Raw genomic sequence first — 17,100 nt, 5'->3', positions numbered from 1 at the left:
CTGGACAGCAAGGGAGGTGAAACTGATCTTTACAGGCTGGCAAGACAGAGAGACAAAGATGGTAAGGATAGAGATGGCAATGTATTAACAGGTGCCAGTAGTGTGATGGCAAGATGGAAAGAGTACTTTGAAGAATTGATGAATGAGGAAAATGAGAAGGAACAAAGAGTAGAAGATGTGAATGTTGTGGACCAAGACGTAGCAAACATTAGCGAGGATGAAGTGAGGAGGGCGCTGAAGAGGATGAAGGTGGGAAAGGCACTCGGGCCTGATGGTTTACCAATCAAGGTATGGAAGTGTCTAGGAGAGGTGGCGGTGGTGTTCCTGACTGGGTTATTCAACAAGATCTTAGATGGTGAACAGACGCCTGAAGAATGGAGACAAAGTGTACTCGTGCCCATTTTTAAGAAAAAAGGAGGAAGAAGGAATTGCATTGTGTCTTTGTAGATCTGGAGAAAGCGTATGACAGGGTGCCCAGAGAAGAGCTGTGGCATTGCATGAGGAAGTCTGGAGTGACGGAAAAGTATGTCAGAGCGGTGCAAGACATGTATCATGACTGTAAGACAGTTGTGAGGTGCGCTGTCGCTATGACTGAGGAATTCAAGGTGGAGGTGGGACTCCACCAGGGGTCAGCTCTGAGCCCCTTCTTGTTTGCTATGGTGATGGACAGGGTGACAGACGATGCTAGAAGAAAATCTCCTTGGACCATGATGTTTGCAGATGACATTGTGATCTGTAGCGAGAACAGGGGACAGGTGGCGGAGAAACTAGAGATGTGGAGATATCCCCTGGAAAGGAGAATAATGAAGATCAGTCGCAGCAAGACGGAATATATGTGTGTGAATGAGAGGGATCCAAGTGCAAGAGTGATGCTACAGGGAGAAGAGATAAAGAAAGTGGAGCATTTTAAGTACTTGGGGTCAACTGTGGAAAAGAGGTGAAGAAGCGTGTCCAGGCAGGCTGGAGCGGCTGGAGAAAAATGTCAGGTGTGATGTGTGATAAAAGGCTTTCAGCTAGGATGAAAGGAAAAGTGTATGAAACAGTGGTGAGACCAGCCATGATGTTTGGACTGGAGACAGTGCCACTGAAGAAAAGACAGGAAGCAGAGCTGGAGGTAGCAGACCTGAAGATGTTGAGGTTTTGTTTGGGAGTGACCAGCTTGGATAGGATCAGGAATGAGTACATTAGAGGGACAACTCATATTAGAAGCTTTGGAGAGAAAGTCAGACTGATGGTTTGGACATGTCCAGAGGAGAGAGAGCGACGATATCGGGAGAAGGATGCTAAGCCTTGAACTGTCAGGCAGGAGACCGAGAGGAAGACCGAAGAGGAGGTTTATGGATGTGGTCAAAGAGGACATGAAGGTAGCTGGTGTGAGAGAAGAGGATGCACAAAACCGGGATAGATGGAGGACACTGATTCGCTGTGGCGACCCCTGAGGGGAAAAGCCGAAAGGAAAAGAAGATTTGGATAGAAGTCACATCATTTCGACAAGAGTTTGACAGAGAAAGTTCCCTCGTCTCCGGACTCTGGAAATTGCAATGTGGTTTTTTTACCTTTTATGATTCCAGATTGGGCCAACTATAATCCCACGAAGAACAATACTGTAATGGCGCTCAGGGTGGTAAAGGATGCGCACAGTCGCTAGTGTATCACGTCACTCTTTTGACTCAACAAAAGGTAACAATTAGCAACATTCATATGAGCTAAAGCCGGCCATAACTCACGCCCATGCGGGAAAAAAACAAAACAAAAAAAAACAAGTTAAATCGGTTGTTGCTCTTTGTTTCATGTGCTCTGTTACCAGTGGTAGGAAAAGCGACACGCCACATCAATGACACTGATTCGGTTTGATAAGTGACAAGGTGAATAGTTTGCATTTTTGTTTTAGTGCTTCACTTATTTGAACTGACTGCACCGACGCTGGAGTGTTATTCACCACGTCATTTTATATAATAATAATAATAATAATAATAATAATAATAATAATAATAATAATAATAATAATAATTTTTTTTTCAAGCACCTTCTAAAGCTCTCAAGAATACTTTACAGTCAGAGACAAGCATTGAACAGATACAATAATAAATACAATTTAAGGACACGTGAAAGGCCTGTCAATTTTTTTCTAAAACGTTGCTATGAGAATTCCATTGCTATTGTGTTCGATATCCTTGTAGAGTGCAGAGATTGTGTAGTAGTTTAAAAAGTGTCATAACTCAACGCCGTTGAGTCAACGGTGTGATGATTTGACATTTATTTGATTTCAGCATCATCATAAAAAGTCATTTGATACAAGTCGTAACGACAATGTGACTTTGGTTAAAATATGAGTTTGTTGTTCGGGTCGTCAGCCAAAATTGCGAATGCTCTGTCTCAGCAACAAAAAATGCAGTGCTAAACGGCATCATCATGGGGATCCACTCAAAGGGTCGCAACGACGTTTAGTTTTGAGATGTAAAAACTATTTGAATGTTTGATGCAGTGCTTCCTTCCATTGAGCACTGTGTTTGAGTGTCTGCTCCCCCCTCCACCTATCTCTGGCTGGCTCACTCACTCACTCTTGCGCTCGCTCTCTCTCTCTCTCTCTTCTCCCCCTCACTCTATCCGTGACGTCAAACCAGCATGGCGGTCAAGGTGACTTCGGCATCGTTTCCTTTGCGATTTGCAACCCTACTTCCGTCATTTCTCTTGGTGTTTTGCTCGTTTTCGTGTGTAGGAACAGTCGAGGCGAGTGTGCGCCAGGCGAGCGGGCGGGCGTCGTGCTCGGAGCTGCCTTGCAGCATCACCGGGCTAGCTGACGCCCGGCGGTCTGTCGGCGGCTGCTGGCCTTGATGACGCTTCCCAACTGGCTGGAGGGAGGATAGCTCCGTAATGCTAACCGGCTGTCAGTCATACTTTCTTCCTGACAAAAACGCAAAACGGGACGTCTTTTCTTTTCTCCGTCTTCGTCCGTTACCCATCGAACTTGTCTTGCTTTTTCTTTCCCGAGTCACGACGGAGGTTCGCGTCCTTTTCGTGCTAGGTGTTAGCTTGTCGATAGCGGGGCCGGTTCGAGGTTTGACCTGTCATCAACCAGCCCACTTCCAGCCCACTTCTGTTGGGTTGCATCAGTTAGTTCGGTGGTTCATTGCTAACTCAAATGTACACGCCGGTCTTTGGGCTGGCCTTCCACACCATCACAGGCTAGAATTTACTCATTTGTTAGGGGGGAGGGATGTGTAAACAGCCTTAAATTCCACATCACCCTTGTATGATTTGTGTTGGATGATTTTTCTCTTTTTTCAATTTTATTTTTAGGTGCAATCCACCAAACGTGGCGATCCAAGCGAGCTCAAAGCAATCTTCCATAAAGTGAGTATTGTACCTTTATCAGCTGTTTTGATTTTTTTAGTGAGTGTGATGAACCAATAGATTGATTATAATAAATAACAATACATTACCAATGTGTTTGCATAATTTTGTTCATAAAAACAGTATTTGTTGAAAATACCCTCCTGTTCATCACAACAACGTATAGTGAGAGGCAGAACAATTAAATGCAAAACTTTGTGCAAGTACAGTGAGACCTCAACTTACGAACTTAATTGGTTCCCAGACAGAGTGTGTAAGGCAAAAAGTGTGTATCTCAAAAAAACATTTTCCCATAGGAAACCATGAAAATGGGAATAATCCGTTCCCGGGTTTCCATAAAATATACTATCAACTAAATAAGCCTTAAAACTACACACAACATACCTTATTCTATGTATAATAAATGTGCTATTGTATTGTAATGAAAGAAATACACTGAATTGTATCATAAAGTCACTTTATTAACATTTGTGATGGTCATTGATGGCTTGACGGAATGGCGTTGGAGGTCGAAGGTCAAAGGGAATTGCTGTTTGGAAAGAGAGGCGCATTACATGACGAATGTAATTAAAGAAATAAACTGTGCTGTAAAATAAAGTTTTACTTACCTTTTTGATGGTCGTTGATGGCTTATGGAAGGAGAGTCACCTTCCATAAGGACTGTTGGTAACTTAACCTCTGGTGCTGTTCGGTTGTGTGCTTCCGCTGAAGATCACTCCGCCAGCCGTGGTGGGTGTGTATTATGAAAATAGTGCTTATTGTAAGGTTCAATTTTCATAAATTTGACGTTTGTAAGATGAAAAGTTTGTAAGTTAAGGTGTTTGTAAGTTGAGGTCTCACTGTATATGTTTAGTTGCACAGGCCCAGATTTCACACAGAGTAACTACGTTTAAAAGGGATCATCGTTGTTCATTCATATTGTTTCTAATATTTTTGTTTGGTGCCCAATTGTGGGATTTTTCCAAAACCCTTGGTGCCCTGTCTTAAAAAAGATAAGGAAAGACTGGCTCAGAGTGTACATGAGAAGAAAGAGTGAGAGCAGTTTGAATTTGCGTACTGAGTGAGCTGAAGAGTTTGTGTTACAGGTTTTAAATTACATTGCTAGCCAAGACTAAATGACTGCAAAAGACACATCGAAATGACAAGTGATGGAAAGCAACTACGCTGACATTTAAAGTTGAATCTTTTGAGTGACTTGGCAAGGCTTAAAACATGTGTTAGGGGTGTGTATCAGCTGGTTTAGCGCTGTTATTTTCCTTCATCTTGGGGCTTAATAAAGGGGCAAGCGTTGTTGTCAGCTGAGAGCACAAGCAAGTGCTTACGTAGCCTTTTACCAGCCAGTCCACTCCACTGATCGATCACGTTTCGTATTTAAAAAAAAATATGTACTTGTGCAGTCCATAAGCTGTCGTAGGTCATTCCAGCTACAGCTAACCTTCATGATGTTCTCTGCATGGCCAATGCGTGACTGACCATGTGACCCTTGCATGACAACCCATTATTGGTACTTGCAAGGACAGCAAGTACCACCCCCTCCCAACCACCCAAAAAAACCTTCCACTAGCTCAATCGAGTCAGTCTGACATGTTGGAATTTGTTGAGGCACTGCACACAAAAATATGCGACACCTGGTAATATGTTAAGTGACATCATGGTCAGCCTCAAGAGCAGCGGTCGGGAAACTTTTTGACTAAGAGAGCCATAAAAGTCAAATATTTAGAAATGTTTTTCAGTGAGAAACGCGCGCACGCACATGATTTTAACAAAAAGTCAGAATGTATTATTTCACATAACGTTTTGATGGTTTTCCGTTCCTCATGATTGGTAAAAATCCAGGCAAACGATCGGAATGAAAGTCAACTTGCCCCGCGGGTTCAGAGGCAAAGTTACTGCTAGCTAGCCTGCGCACTGCTCATTAGCTTGCACGCTTGCTTTCTGCTGTCTCTCACAGAAGTATATTGATGCTAATGTTAGCAAGTGCTAATGAATGATTGTCAAAATTGCCTGATCACCATATGCAGTCTTTTCCCCCCTCAACAGTTTCTGTTGGATCTTTGCCACGTAGCATTTCCAAACCAACATGCTCATTGATGGTGTTATACATACAGTAACTGAAATGGATTGGATTGGATATGCCTTTATTGTTCTCACAGTGGTGAAATTTACACATATTTATGCTGCAGATTAGCAAGATTATTGATGATATAAAGTGATGCTCATGCAATATATGAACACGATTATTTAATGGTGAACACATATCATGCACATAAAGCAGCATGAAGCATTCAGTGAAGGCGCCATGTCACAAAGCCGGACTTCAACTTGAGTGTTGTCATATATTTTTGTATGCCATCAGTATGCCAGCGAAGTGGCCAAGGATGGCGACAGGTTCATGACCCCTGGAGACTTTGTTCAGAAGTATCTGGGACTGCAAACACAACTCCACCACAACCCCAAAACTGTACAACTGCTGGCTGCTGTGGCCGACACCACCAAGGACGGGTTTGTGCCATCAACCCACATAACACCATGCAGTACTAATTGTTAAAGGACAACCGACGTCACTTTTTTGTTTTGTAACTGACACCAGAAAAACGTTTTATAGCATCTAAAATAGCCAAAACATGCAGTATGATATTTTTAGTCAAATGCAAAACACAAAAAAATGACTTAAAGTGTCCAAAATCTGCAAAAAATTGAGCTGCGAATTGGGCATTTTCAGAAAGTCCCGCCCCCCTTTCGTGACATCACGACAAGTCTTGCATAGCTTGTGAATCAAAACAATGGCTTCAGATTGGGAGAATATGCTTTCTTGTTACACAACCAGTTATGAATATGATTCAAATAGTCCTGATGAGCAAAGCATACATGTTTGCAATCGATTAAAGAATTTATTTGGGCTATTTTGAGGCAAACGGGCGGGGGGTAATGTCTCACCCGAGAAGAGGCAGAAAAATGGCGACCAGCTCCGGTGAGGAATGAATCAGCCCGTTTCCACAGGCTGATACTATCTTTCCACGGAGTTTGCCTCCCTCTGCTGGCGGCTTTCGGGTGTAAGACATGGTTGAAAAAAAACAGTACAGCCAAATACATTGACGTGATGGAAAGACGCTACAATGCGTCTTTTTTACGGTGAGGAGGCGGTCCTTTTCTGAGGTCACGTACGGACTCGTCACCAACTCAAAAACAAGACTTCCTGAATGAGTCTTAAAACGTAAAATATAGCTCTATGCGGTGGAATCTTATTAAAACTTGTGCACATCTTTAAGATTGAGCCAATAAATGTTTTTGTTATCTGACTGCTTGGACAGGCTCATCTCTTTCCAGGAGTTTCTTGCTTTTGAGTCCGTCTTGTGTGCACCTGACGCTCTCTTCATAGTTGCCTTTCAGCTTTTTGACAAGACCGGAACTGGAGACATTTCCTTTGGTACGTACGTGCCATTGACTTATCTTTTGTTTGTAATTTTTCGATGAATTAGAGATGACAGACCCAATGAATTTCCGGATGGTCTGTTGGCACTACCAATGTGCATTTTGTGTCGTCCCAGGCAGATGAGGTCTTTTCCTCATCCGCGACTCTCTGAACTCGACGATTGATCTTTCAAGCCCCCTCCAGGGATGAACTGACATTTTGCTCTTTGTCTCCACAAACGCAGCTCTTGGCACTTCTCTTGAGTCCTATTTTTGAATCTGTGTCATTCCGCCACAGAAAATGTGCGGGACATTTTCAGCCAGACCACCGTGCACCATCACATTCCCTTCAACTGGGACTGTGAGTTCATCCATTTGCACTTTGGCCACGACCGCAAGAAACGTCTCAACTACCTCGAATTCACCCAATTCCTGCAGGTATTTTCGCCAAAGAAACATCTGATCGTTTGCTTGTCACTTCAACAGGGATGCATCTGGGCGCAACTTTGTAACTCCACTGCGCCGGCACGGGCGCATGTCTATTACGATTAGCGCATATTACTATATGATTCTCGCCACATATGACACACTTCTGTTAAAATAGCTAAAGAAACAAATTTGGTTCAGCAGAAATTGGTTTGTTTTCCATCAGAGGTTTTAACTTTGGTCATCTGCCATCTTGCCATCCCGATGTCGAGCCAGAATCACCTTGCATTTGTTTCGGTGCGTTCCAAAGTCGTGGTAGAGCATATTTCGGTCTTTTCCGTGATCCGCCGGAAACTGCTGAAAGAGATAATCGAATATTCATTTAACCATGGTGCATTGCAGTATTTACATCGAACATGGTGGACTTTTGCAATATGGAGCGTGAGAACACGAGTAAAACTCTAAAAGACATTAAAAACAGGCAGCAAACAAACAAATTCTTGTTTTTTTAAGAAACAATCGAATACGTCTGCGGAGGGTGATTACGATTTGTTGCAGAAATCTGCTGTTAGTGATTCGAATGTAGTGGCTAATAGGAGTGATGTCAGAGCTGTTGCCGCGCGTTGGACATCAGAAAACCTTGATTCGTCCCACAATGGGGAAATTTGCAGTCCACAGCAGCAATTTGAGAGGGGATGGGGGTGAAAGGATAGAAAACAAGATATTCTAAACATCACAAAATAAAAATGTCAACTGTATACTGTGCAAAGCAAAGAACTTTCAGTAGACACTAGTATATATTGTGCTCAGTCTGTTGTCTTTTCTTGACAGTAACATCTTAGAACAGGGGTCCTCAAACTTTTTCCTGTGAGGGCCACATAACCTTTCCCTTCTCTGATGGGGGGGCCGGTGCCAGTGTGTAACAGAAAAAGTATGACGATTGTAGAGGAGCTTAAAAGATTTATTGTTTGCCAGAAAACCACACATAACCAAATAACCCTTTCCAGGCACTTTACAGAAAAAAGACAGGAAACAAATAACACTATTTATGAAATAAATAACTAAATAACTCTCTCTGGGTTCTTCATAGAAAAAAAAACATCCACAGAACATTAACTTTGTGTTGTGCCATGCACAATCTTCACGGATAAAAGTTCAGCTCAGTTGTCAGAGCAGTATCTCTTTGACATACATGAGCAGTCTCTTCAAGTTCTTGTGTTCCTTCCTTATAATCCTTTTGTAGGTTCCAGTAGGCTTGTAGACAGACAGCGCTTTTTGCAGCTCTCTCTCATCAACTTCCCTGTTAAAACCACAAAGGAAGCAGGTTGACAAAGTCAACTAAGTGATACAGCACCGACACAGCACAATACATTTCACCACCAGTATGGCTGTCAAGATGGATTTTATCCCAGTAGATTTGACTATGATGATATTTGTTGATGCTCAGAATGACTCAAGTCAGAAAAGTGATCTTAGCTATGTATGTTCATCAGTGTGAACTGTGGGTCTGCGTCTGGCTGGTGAGAAGTTGAAGATCAGGTTCCATTCTAGTTACAGCCAGTCTCAAGCACGGATGCAAATGTTTTTCTGTCAATCTCGATCTCATCGGAGATTTCAGCAGTTCCATGCGAAAAAAGCTATTCTCTCAGATATCCGTGCTGCCAAAAACTGGACATTTTCATTGCATGTTTTTTGATGTTTGGATACGTGTTGTTTGGGAGAGCGGCTTAGAAATCAATGAGACTGTTGGGCCTGAATGCGTCATCACAGTTCTGTCACTCAGGTCCAACTTCTTCATGGTTTGTACACTTGGTCCAAAATATCCTCTCCCGTTGTAGTCCCTTTGAGACTTTGGAGGGCTGCCAGCTCCTCGCATATCTCAAAGTTTGGTTTAATTCCACAAATAAAAATGAGCAGTTGCGCTGTGTCTTCCACGTCCGTGCTCTCATCCAGTGCCAATGAAAGAAAAGTCACATGCTTTCATCTTCTGCTGCAGCTGGGCATATACATTCCTCCCGATTTCTTCACCGCGTCTGGTGATTGTACTCGCCGACAGACCTACGGCGTTAGAGGCATCTTTCTTCTCGGGACACAATTCCGACGCGACAGCATCCATACGTTTCTTCACAAACTCTCCGTCCGTGAAAGGCTTACCGCTGCCTGCTATCAGTTTAGCAACCCGAAAGCTGGCCCAAACGGATGCCGTCTTCAGCTGAGCTTGGCGTACAAATGTATTCTGCTGAGATAGTAGTCCACTTTTTAGATTTGAGCGTTGTCTGCTCGTATTTGGCCTTGCAAGCTATCGTACTAGTCTTTGTGACGGGATTCATAGTGTCGGCCAAGATTGTATTCTTTGAATACCTCTTCTTGACAGATGAGACAAACAGCCTTTTCTTTCTTTGCATTGAACATAAACATAATCGTTTGTCCACTGCAGGCTAAATACCCTGCATTCTGAATCAAATTTTCTCTTACCTAACCTTTTCGCCATTATTCGCCAAACTGAGCGCCCCTGAATGTCCCCCCGGACTCCCCTCCACTTCCTCATACGTCACTTTCTTGTGTCGCGGCGCATTGTGACCGACTCCTTAAGCGTTCTATTGTGAGCAGGCGTGTTTGTATTGTTCAATCACGATTATAAACAACATACATTGATTAAAATAGGAACAAATACTGATCGAAAACCGACGTTTGACTTTTCTGGAGGCCAAAAAGTAAAAAAAAAATCTGATAGCATCTCTGGGATTGTTCAGGGGGCCGGGCCAAATGTGCTGGCGGGCCGTAGTTTGGTGACCACTGCCTTAGAATATGAAAATAGCACAGGATTGATTGTGTCGTCATTAAAAAAAACTGGAAATGTTTATTTTATGTATGAATACATTATTTGACTTGAATTAAAATTGTTGATAGATGAGAAAAATAGATTTCACTCAAAGAATGGTTTTTCATGTGCGATTTAGAAATATTCTCCGATGAATGTATTTTGGTTTATTTTAATCAGTTTAGTAGACTTTGGCAATCTGGTTAAATCAGGCCCCATCAATGTTAGAGTTTGGTCCCCTTTACAGACACAAGGGGGACAACTGGCTCCCTTTTGAAAATTCCCCAGATTCATCCAGGCTTCATTGTCGCACGGCGATGTGACTACATTGTGTTCTCTGTTTTAGCGCAGCTTCACAGTGTCATTCTCTTGCAGGAGCTGCAGTTGGAGCATGCTCGCCAGGCCTTTGCTCAGAAGGACAAAGGAAAGAATGGCGTCATCTCCGCCTTGGACTTTTCTGACATCATGGCCACCATCAGACACCACATGCTCACACCCTTTGTGGAGGAGAACCTCGTCTCGGTTAGTGTGGAACTCATTATTAATCAATTTATTTATTTATTTACTTAATTACTTACTCACTCACTCACTCACTCACTCACTCACTCACTCACTCACTCACTCACTCACTCACTCACTTAGTTACTTACTTACTTAGTTACTTAGTTAGACACACCGAGTAGTGATGATCCCATGCACACGAACAGCTTGCTTTTGGCCAGGTTCATGCATTTATTTCTTTTGAACCTCTTCCCAGGGCATTGAGGATAAGGTTTCTTCAGCCATCATCATTACAGTGTTAAATTGGCTTCCGAACTTAATTGGTTCCCAGACAGAGTGTGTAAGGCGAAAAGTGTGTATCCCAAACATTCATTTCCCATAGGAATCCATTAAAATGAGAAGAATCCATTTCCAGGTCCCCATAAAACATAATTTTCTATTTTCTAATTTTCTCAGCCTTACAATTACACAAACTATACCTTATTTTACGTATAATAAATGTGCTATGCTACTATAATTAAAGAAATAAACTGCACTGTGTAATAAAGTCGTTTTATTGACCTTTGTGATGGTCATTGATGGTTTGATGGAATGGAGTGGCCGCTTTCATCAGCATTAAACACTTGATGAGGAACGTAGCCTTCTTCTTCAACCATTTTGAGGAATGATCCCTTGTAATCTTTGGCAGCTTTTTCGTCAGAACTGGCTGCCTCACCATGACGAATGGCACTATGAATCCCTGTACTACGCTTAAAGTTCTCGAACCATCCGTGGCTCGCCTTGAAATCATCAATGGATGACAAACTTCCAGGTTGCCTCTTGACGATATCTGAGTGAAGTTGCCGTGCTTTCTCTGCGCTAATTTTACCTAGTTCCTCATCAATTGTGTTCTGTTTAGCTGGGTTGATAGCTTTTTGCATCAAGTGTACACATGGCTTGTGCGGGTTATTTGTGGAGCCTGATTAATGGGGATATTTTAACCTTGCAGTCTACAGTCTGCCTTTGAACTCAAATAAAGTTGAAACAAGTGCAAATTTCACTGTGTTTTCTATCCATTTTCTCTCTCTCTGTCATCTGCCTATCTATTATTATTTGCAGCTCTGTGTTTCTGGAATCCCCCCGCCATACTTCACTGCTGCGTTCTTGGCCAATTACGTGTGGCTTTAACCGAAGACTGGGGGTGGGGAATAGAGGACTACAAAAAAAGTCAGCTGCCATTTCCTTGTTAGAACGGGCTCATTTGCGAATGACACATCACTCATTGTGGCGCTCCGTGTGTATCCCGAAAAATAGTTCGTATGCCAAGATTAAATTCTCATAAATGTAACGTTCGTCAGCTGAAAAGTTCATTAGGCAAGGCGTTCGTAAGCCGAGGTATCACTGTACTTCTTTGCAGGTGTTGGATGTTTGGCTCCTCATCCGAAGAGCTTCGTCAGACGAAGCTCTTCGCCGATGAGACAATGACAATGTTTTACCGGTTGCCCTCTCCACGCCCTTATCCTGCTCTCTGCGCTGACGTGCGGCTCAAAACTGCGGCCGTCTGCGGCGCCGACGCGGCCCGAAGCAGAACGGACTGTCTCAAAGAGGCGGCGCTGCCTGCCGCAGGCCCACAAGGCAGTGCCGCGCGGAGGACCGCCAACGCCCGACTTGCCTCGGCTTTAGTCGAATCCTCCCCTCGCTCTCGTTGCGGCGGTCCGGCGCGCCCTAGGGCCGATGCCCACCCGCCTCGGCTCTCGTGCTGGCCGCATCGTTACCTGTATTGTATTTTGAAAACTTTTCCTTCATTGAAGGCGCGCTTGCTTTATAGTCCGGGGCACCAGAACATACGTTATTTACGATCGTTGTTGCAAAGATGGGCAACTATTTTCCACTCTTTTTGCCTCTTGGGATTGTTTTCCAACTTCTGGAGTAGCAGGCAAATTAATGCATCTCAGGTGTGTGAACCATGAGAACCTTTCTAGTGGTCAGACTTCACCCAACAACAAAAATCACATGAACAAAACCCCAACTCATGTACTAATTTACCTGCAGTCTTGCAACATCCGAGAAGCTTTTGCTTTTTTTTTTTTCCAGAGCAAGTATTGTCGCTCTTTCTTAGGTAGCCATCAGTGTTGTTTGCCGCCTTGCAATATTGGACTTTTTTTTTGAATCGAGATTATCAGTTTGTCAAAGACATCTATTTTGGAAATTGGTTTTTACAGGATACTTTCTTGGGGGAAAACGGTGCACTTTTTAGCTATTTATTCAACGCTGGAACAACCACAAAACACTTATTGCGCACACAATGACGAGACTCGTGCAGGAGCTGTTGTCAAGGGCAGCCCAACAGCAACTCGACATTATTACTCATGACCCACCCCTCGTGGCTCTGCATATAATGAACGCATGGCCACTACCATACATGAAATGAGGGATTTTTCCATTTTCGTGCTTGCAATTTTGTTTTGTTCAAATGCATTTCAAACGGCTGCTTGAATCATTCTGTGACATACAACTGGATTTTGATGGGTTTCAAGCATATGCACTGGATTGAACTGGGATCGTCTGTCTGGTAGGACCAAACACTCAATACGTGAGATTGAGCTGTAATCAAATGCTGCTTTTTGTTATTTTTTCCTTTCTCTTCTCAGGCGGCTGGAGGCAGCACCTCACATCTGGTCAGCTTCTCTTACTTCAACGCCTTCAACTCCCTGCTCAACAACATGGAGCTGATCCGCAAAATCTACAGCACACTGGCCGGTTCCTGGAATGACACGTTGGTCACCAAGGGTATGTGCAAGGAGTAAAGAGTTTTTTTTTTTGTCTCCAAAGTGTGTGTGGGTGCGTGCATTTGAGTTCATATTCATATGTTTTCCCTCCAGAGGAGTTTGTTCATGCTGCCAACAAGTTTGGTCAAATCACGCCAATGGAGATTGACATCCTATACCAGTTATCAGGCCTGCACTCTCCCTCTGGGTAAACACACCTGTGTATTGCTGGAACACCAACAAACGGGATCCCATTCAACACTTCTTTTATGAGTTGTCAACAGTGGCTCACCTCTACTTGTTTGTCAGGCGCCTGAATCTTGCCGACATTGAGAGAATCGCTCCCCTGGAAGAAGGAAGTCTTCCATATAACCTTGCGGAAACCCAAAAACAGGTAACATTGCCCATCCAACACGTTAAATGGTGTGCATCGTATATTCCCAGTGATGTTTATTCATTCAACTATTTAAAATAAAACATTCGCTTTAACTTTGGAAAATGATCAAAACGATACTAGAATCAATTTTAAAATGTTTGCAATGACAACATCTACCCCTCTCCTGTGATATTGCTTAATTGTTGTTTTTTAATCACTTAACATTTTAAAATAAATACAATTTGATGAATAAACAGTAATCTTGAACGAGGAAAAAAAACTCATATTGGATCAATTATTTGCTTGCCGGCTAAAATAATTGATTGTAAAGCATTGACGAGTGACAGCCCTATGGTGTCCACATCTCATTTGCTGTCAGTGTGATATTTTGCACCCAATTACAGGATGCTTTAAGGGCATATTTGCATTGCCATTCATGTCATGCAAGTTGTGTGTGTTGGATTCAAGGCATGTGGCAGGACACACGGCGGTACCAGTCGTTCATTACAACAAAATAGTCCCCCCAAATGGCTCATTGGAGACGGGGTTGGGGGGTTGGGCCACTTATTTATGATAAATGGGGTTGGGGCAGTTTGTGAAGAGTGGAGGCCTTTGTTTTTGGAAATATAGCATTCACTATTCAACATTTGCACGTTTGATGATTCCTCAGACTCAGTCTCAAGGGGATGGTTCAAGGCCCGTGTGGCTGCAAATTGCAGAATCTGCTTACAGATTCACTTTGGGCTCGATTGCTGGAGGTGAGCTCTTCTCCTTTGCGGCCATGAACATCGTCAAAGAATCCGTTTTGCTCCAAGCTTACGTTTCTATGCTCAGCAACGGGCGCCACAGCGGTGTACCCAATCGATTTGGTGAAGACCCGAATGCAGAACCAGCGCTCCACAGGTTCGTTTGTTGGGGAGCTGATGTACAAGAACAGCTTTGACTGCGCAAAGAAAGTTCTCCGCTACGAAGGCTTCTTTGGCTTCTACAGAGGTACACCACAGTGAAACACACACACACACACTCCTGCTTGTTCCGTCATTTTCTTTCAACTAAGCAATTGGCATGACAAACGGCTACAAACGCTTCTCACGCATGATGATCCGCAGGTCTGGTTCCTCAGCTCATTGGGGTGGCGCCTGAGAAAGCCATCAAACTCACTGTGAGTTCCCATCTGCACAAACCCCTCCATTCTTGTAAAGATCAAACGGGATGAACATTTGGAATCACTAAAAAGGCTCATAATGTTCTTCCCCCGGGAGCAAATAAGTAATTTCTTGCTTTGTTGTAGGTTAATGCCACGGACAAAGATTTTTCCAAAGAAAAATATGACAATGCAATATAAATGTCAGGGTCGCAATTGTTGAAATTTCCAGCATTGCATCTATCCTAAAATTCAACAGCGTCCTTGTTGATTCAGACAAACAACCCGAAGTAATTGCGCCACCTGGCGTTAAAATGCTTATCATTACAAGTCCAAATGAAGCGAATGCAATCATTCATACCGAACCTCACTTGTGTGCCAGCCTTTGGCGGCCTGGATTAAAACGCCCAACAAACCGGGTATGGCCTGCGCCCCGTACTTTACCAACCTCTGCTGTTTAAATCATAGTATATTGTTGAGTAAATTAGAGAAGTCTGGAATTAGTGGCTTAGCATATAAATTGATTTAAAAAAGTGATTTACATCACTGATATCAGTATGTGCAGTTCAACAACAACAACAACAAAAATCTCATCAACCAAAGATGACTTTAGCAAAATCAAATCTAACATTAAAATGCTGAAGTGCCCAACAACAATGTACTTCCTGAGGCTGCTAAAGAAGCTAATGAAGAAGCATGGCCTGCCAGAGGAGGTGCTGCAACATTTCTACACGGCTGTCATCGAATCCATCCTGTGTTCTTCCATCACCGTTTGGTTCGGGGCCGCCACCAAAATGGACAAAATCCGACTTCAACGGACAGTTAGGACGGCGGAAAAAAATCACTGGCACCGCCCTACTCACTCTCGAGGACTTGCACACTGCAAGAATCCAAACAAGGGCGCGGAAAATCCTACTGGACCCTCCGCACCCTGCCCACCACCTTTTTCAGCACTCCCCTCGGGCAGGCGCGACCGATCCAAATCCAGCAGAGATTCAAACAGCTTCTTCCTCCAAGCCATTAACTCATTAAACAGTAACCGAATGTACGCTGGCGCGCTTTTGGCTGCCGCTGTTCGCCCGCAAACATTTTGGCTTCTTTTTGTTTTTTTACGATTCCTGTACCACTGGAAATACTCGACAGTCACCAGAGGAACTTATGGTCGAACTCCAATCCGCTTTGGCTGTCGGATCGTCTCGTGATTCCGGTCGTTTATCCGGACCGCGAACGAGAACACGGACGAGAACACGTACGATCTCCACCCACCTGTACCCGCTGTTGAGGGCTAACCTGGGCGCTGCCTGTCTCTGGACGTTGCTGGTTGCTATCATGTCGCTCCTCCAACGACCCGTTGGACGGCTGCAGTATTCGGCGTCAGAGCTGCTTGAACTCCGCTCCCGGTGGACGAGCGTGCCACAGGCGATTTTCCGATTCCCGGAAATCGCTCGCCGCCCTTCCCGGAGGTATATCCACCGCGGATCACGTCGAGACTTTCACCTCGACGACTCCAAGGATATCACCTCTCTGTGGTCATCTTTCCGCCGGCCACGCAGAGGTTACAGCCGCTCCGTGCAACACAGTGTGTTGGCCGGCCTGGCTAGGTTGGCCAATACCCCTCAAAATGACACCACCAGCGTCACTTTCGGCCTCCTGAACATCCGCTCGCTTACGGGTAAGGGTTGTCTTATCCAAGACATCCTTAGTGACCGTAAGCTGGACTTCTTCTGCTTGAATGAGACCTGGCAAACGGCGGGGGACTTTTCCGAGTTGAACGACACGACGCCACCTGGGTTTGTTTACCTCTCAAAACCCCGCCTCTCGGGCCGCGGAGGCGGTCTCGCGATATTTTACCGCCAGATCTGGAAAGTCACTCAAGTACCAGTCCCGGAAACTCTCTCATTTGAATGCCTTGCATGTCAAATTTCTGGTCCATCTCCCACAGTTATAGCCACTGTATATCGTCCCCCTAAACCACATCGTGACTTTTTAAAAGACTTCTCAGCCGTCCTCACACACCTCTCCACTCTGTCACCAAATATTATTATCCTTGGGGACTTCAACATACACATTGACAATTCCACCCATCCCCTCACCAAAGACTTTATTTCCTCATTGGAGAGTTTTGGCTTACACCAATTCTCTGATTTCCCCACGCATATAAAAGGGCATACCCTGGACTTAATATGCTGCTGTGGTTTTACCCCCGCCAACTGCACAGCAAACGAACTTCCTGTAACGGACCATTTCCTCGTCTCATTTAACGTTCCCATCACACTCTCTCTCCCCAAGCCACCGCGCATCATCACTTATCGGAACATCC

At 44.0% G+C, this 17,100-nt stretch overlaps 1 protein-coding gene across 3 annotated transcripts in view; it reads left to right on the top strand.

The window, feature by feature from the left end:
* The first annotated feature begins 2,582 nt into the window (after positions 1–2,582).
* LOC148891985 (electrogenic aspartate/glutamate antiporter SLC25A12, mitochondrial-like) overlaps positions 2,583–17,100 on the top strand; it is a 28,581-nt gene continuing 14,063 nt past the window's right edge. The window contains exons 1-12 of one of the 3 annotated variants that reach the window (XM_089007969.1): positions 2,583–2,637; positions 3,301–3,354; positions 5,711–5,856; positions 6,666–6,781; positions 7,064–7,203; positions 10,388–10,534; positions 13,144–13,282; positions 13,375–13,468; positions 13,570–13,654; positions 14,307–14,394; positions 14,471–14,629; positions 14,746–14,798. In XM_089007969.1, the coding sequence (XP_088864095.1) occupies positions 2,626–2,637; positions 3,301–3,354; positions 5,711–5,856; positions 6,666–6,781; positions 7,064–7,203; positions 10,388–10,534; positions 13,144–13,282; positions 13,375–13,468; positions 13,570–13,654; positions 14,307–14,394; positions 14,471–14,629; positions 14,746–14,798 (1,233 nt within the window). In that variant the 5' untranslated portion in view covers positions 2,583–2,625. Of the gene's footprint in view, positions 3,186–3,300; positions 3,355–5,710; positions 5,857–6,665; positions 6,782–7,063; positions 7,204–10,387; positions 10,535–13,143; positions 13,283–13,374; positions 13,469–13,569; positions 13,655–14,306; positions 14,395–14,470; positions 14,630–14,745; positions 14,799–17,100 lie in introns of all 3 variants that reach the window. The other 2 variants (XM_089007972.1, XM_089007970.1) reach the window with 2 other exon arrangements.

The sequence above is a fragment of the Hippocampus bargibanti genome, linkage group LG11 (genome assembly GCF_051943395.1).
Source record: "Hippocampus bargibanti isolate YZ-2025 linkage group LG11, ASM5194339v1, whole genome shotgun sequence".
NCBI lineage: Eukaryota > Metazoa > Chordata > Actinopteri > Syngnathiformes > Syngnathidae > Hippocampus > Hippocampus bargibanti.
Note: the sequence above shows the minus strand (reverse complement) of the source record. Positions and strands in the feature narration are given on the sequence as shown.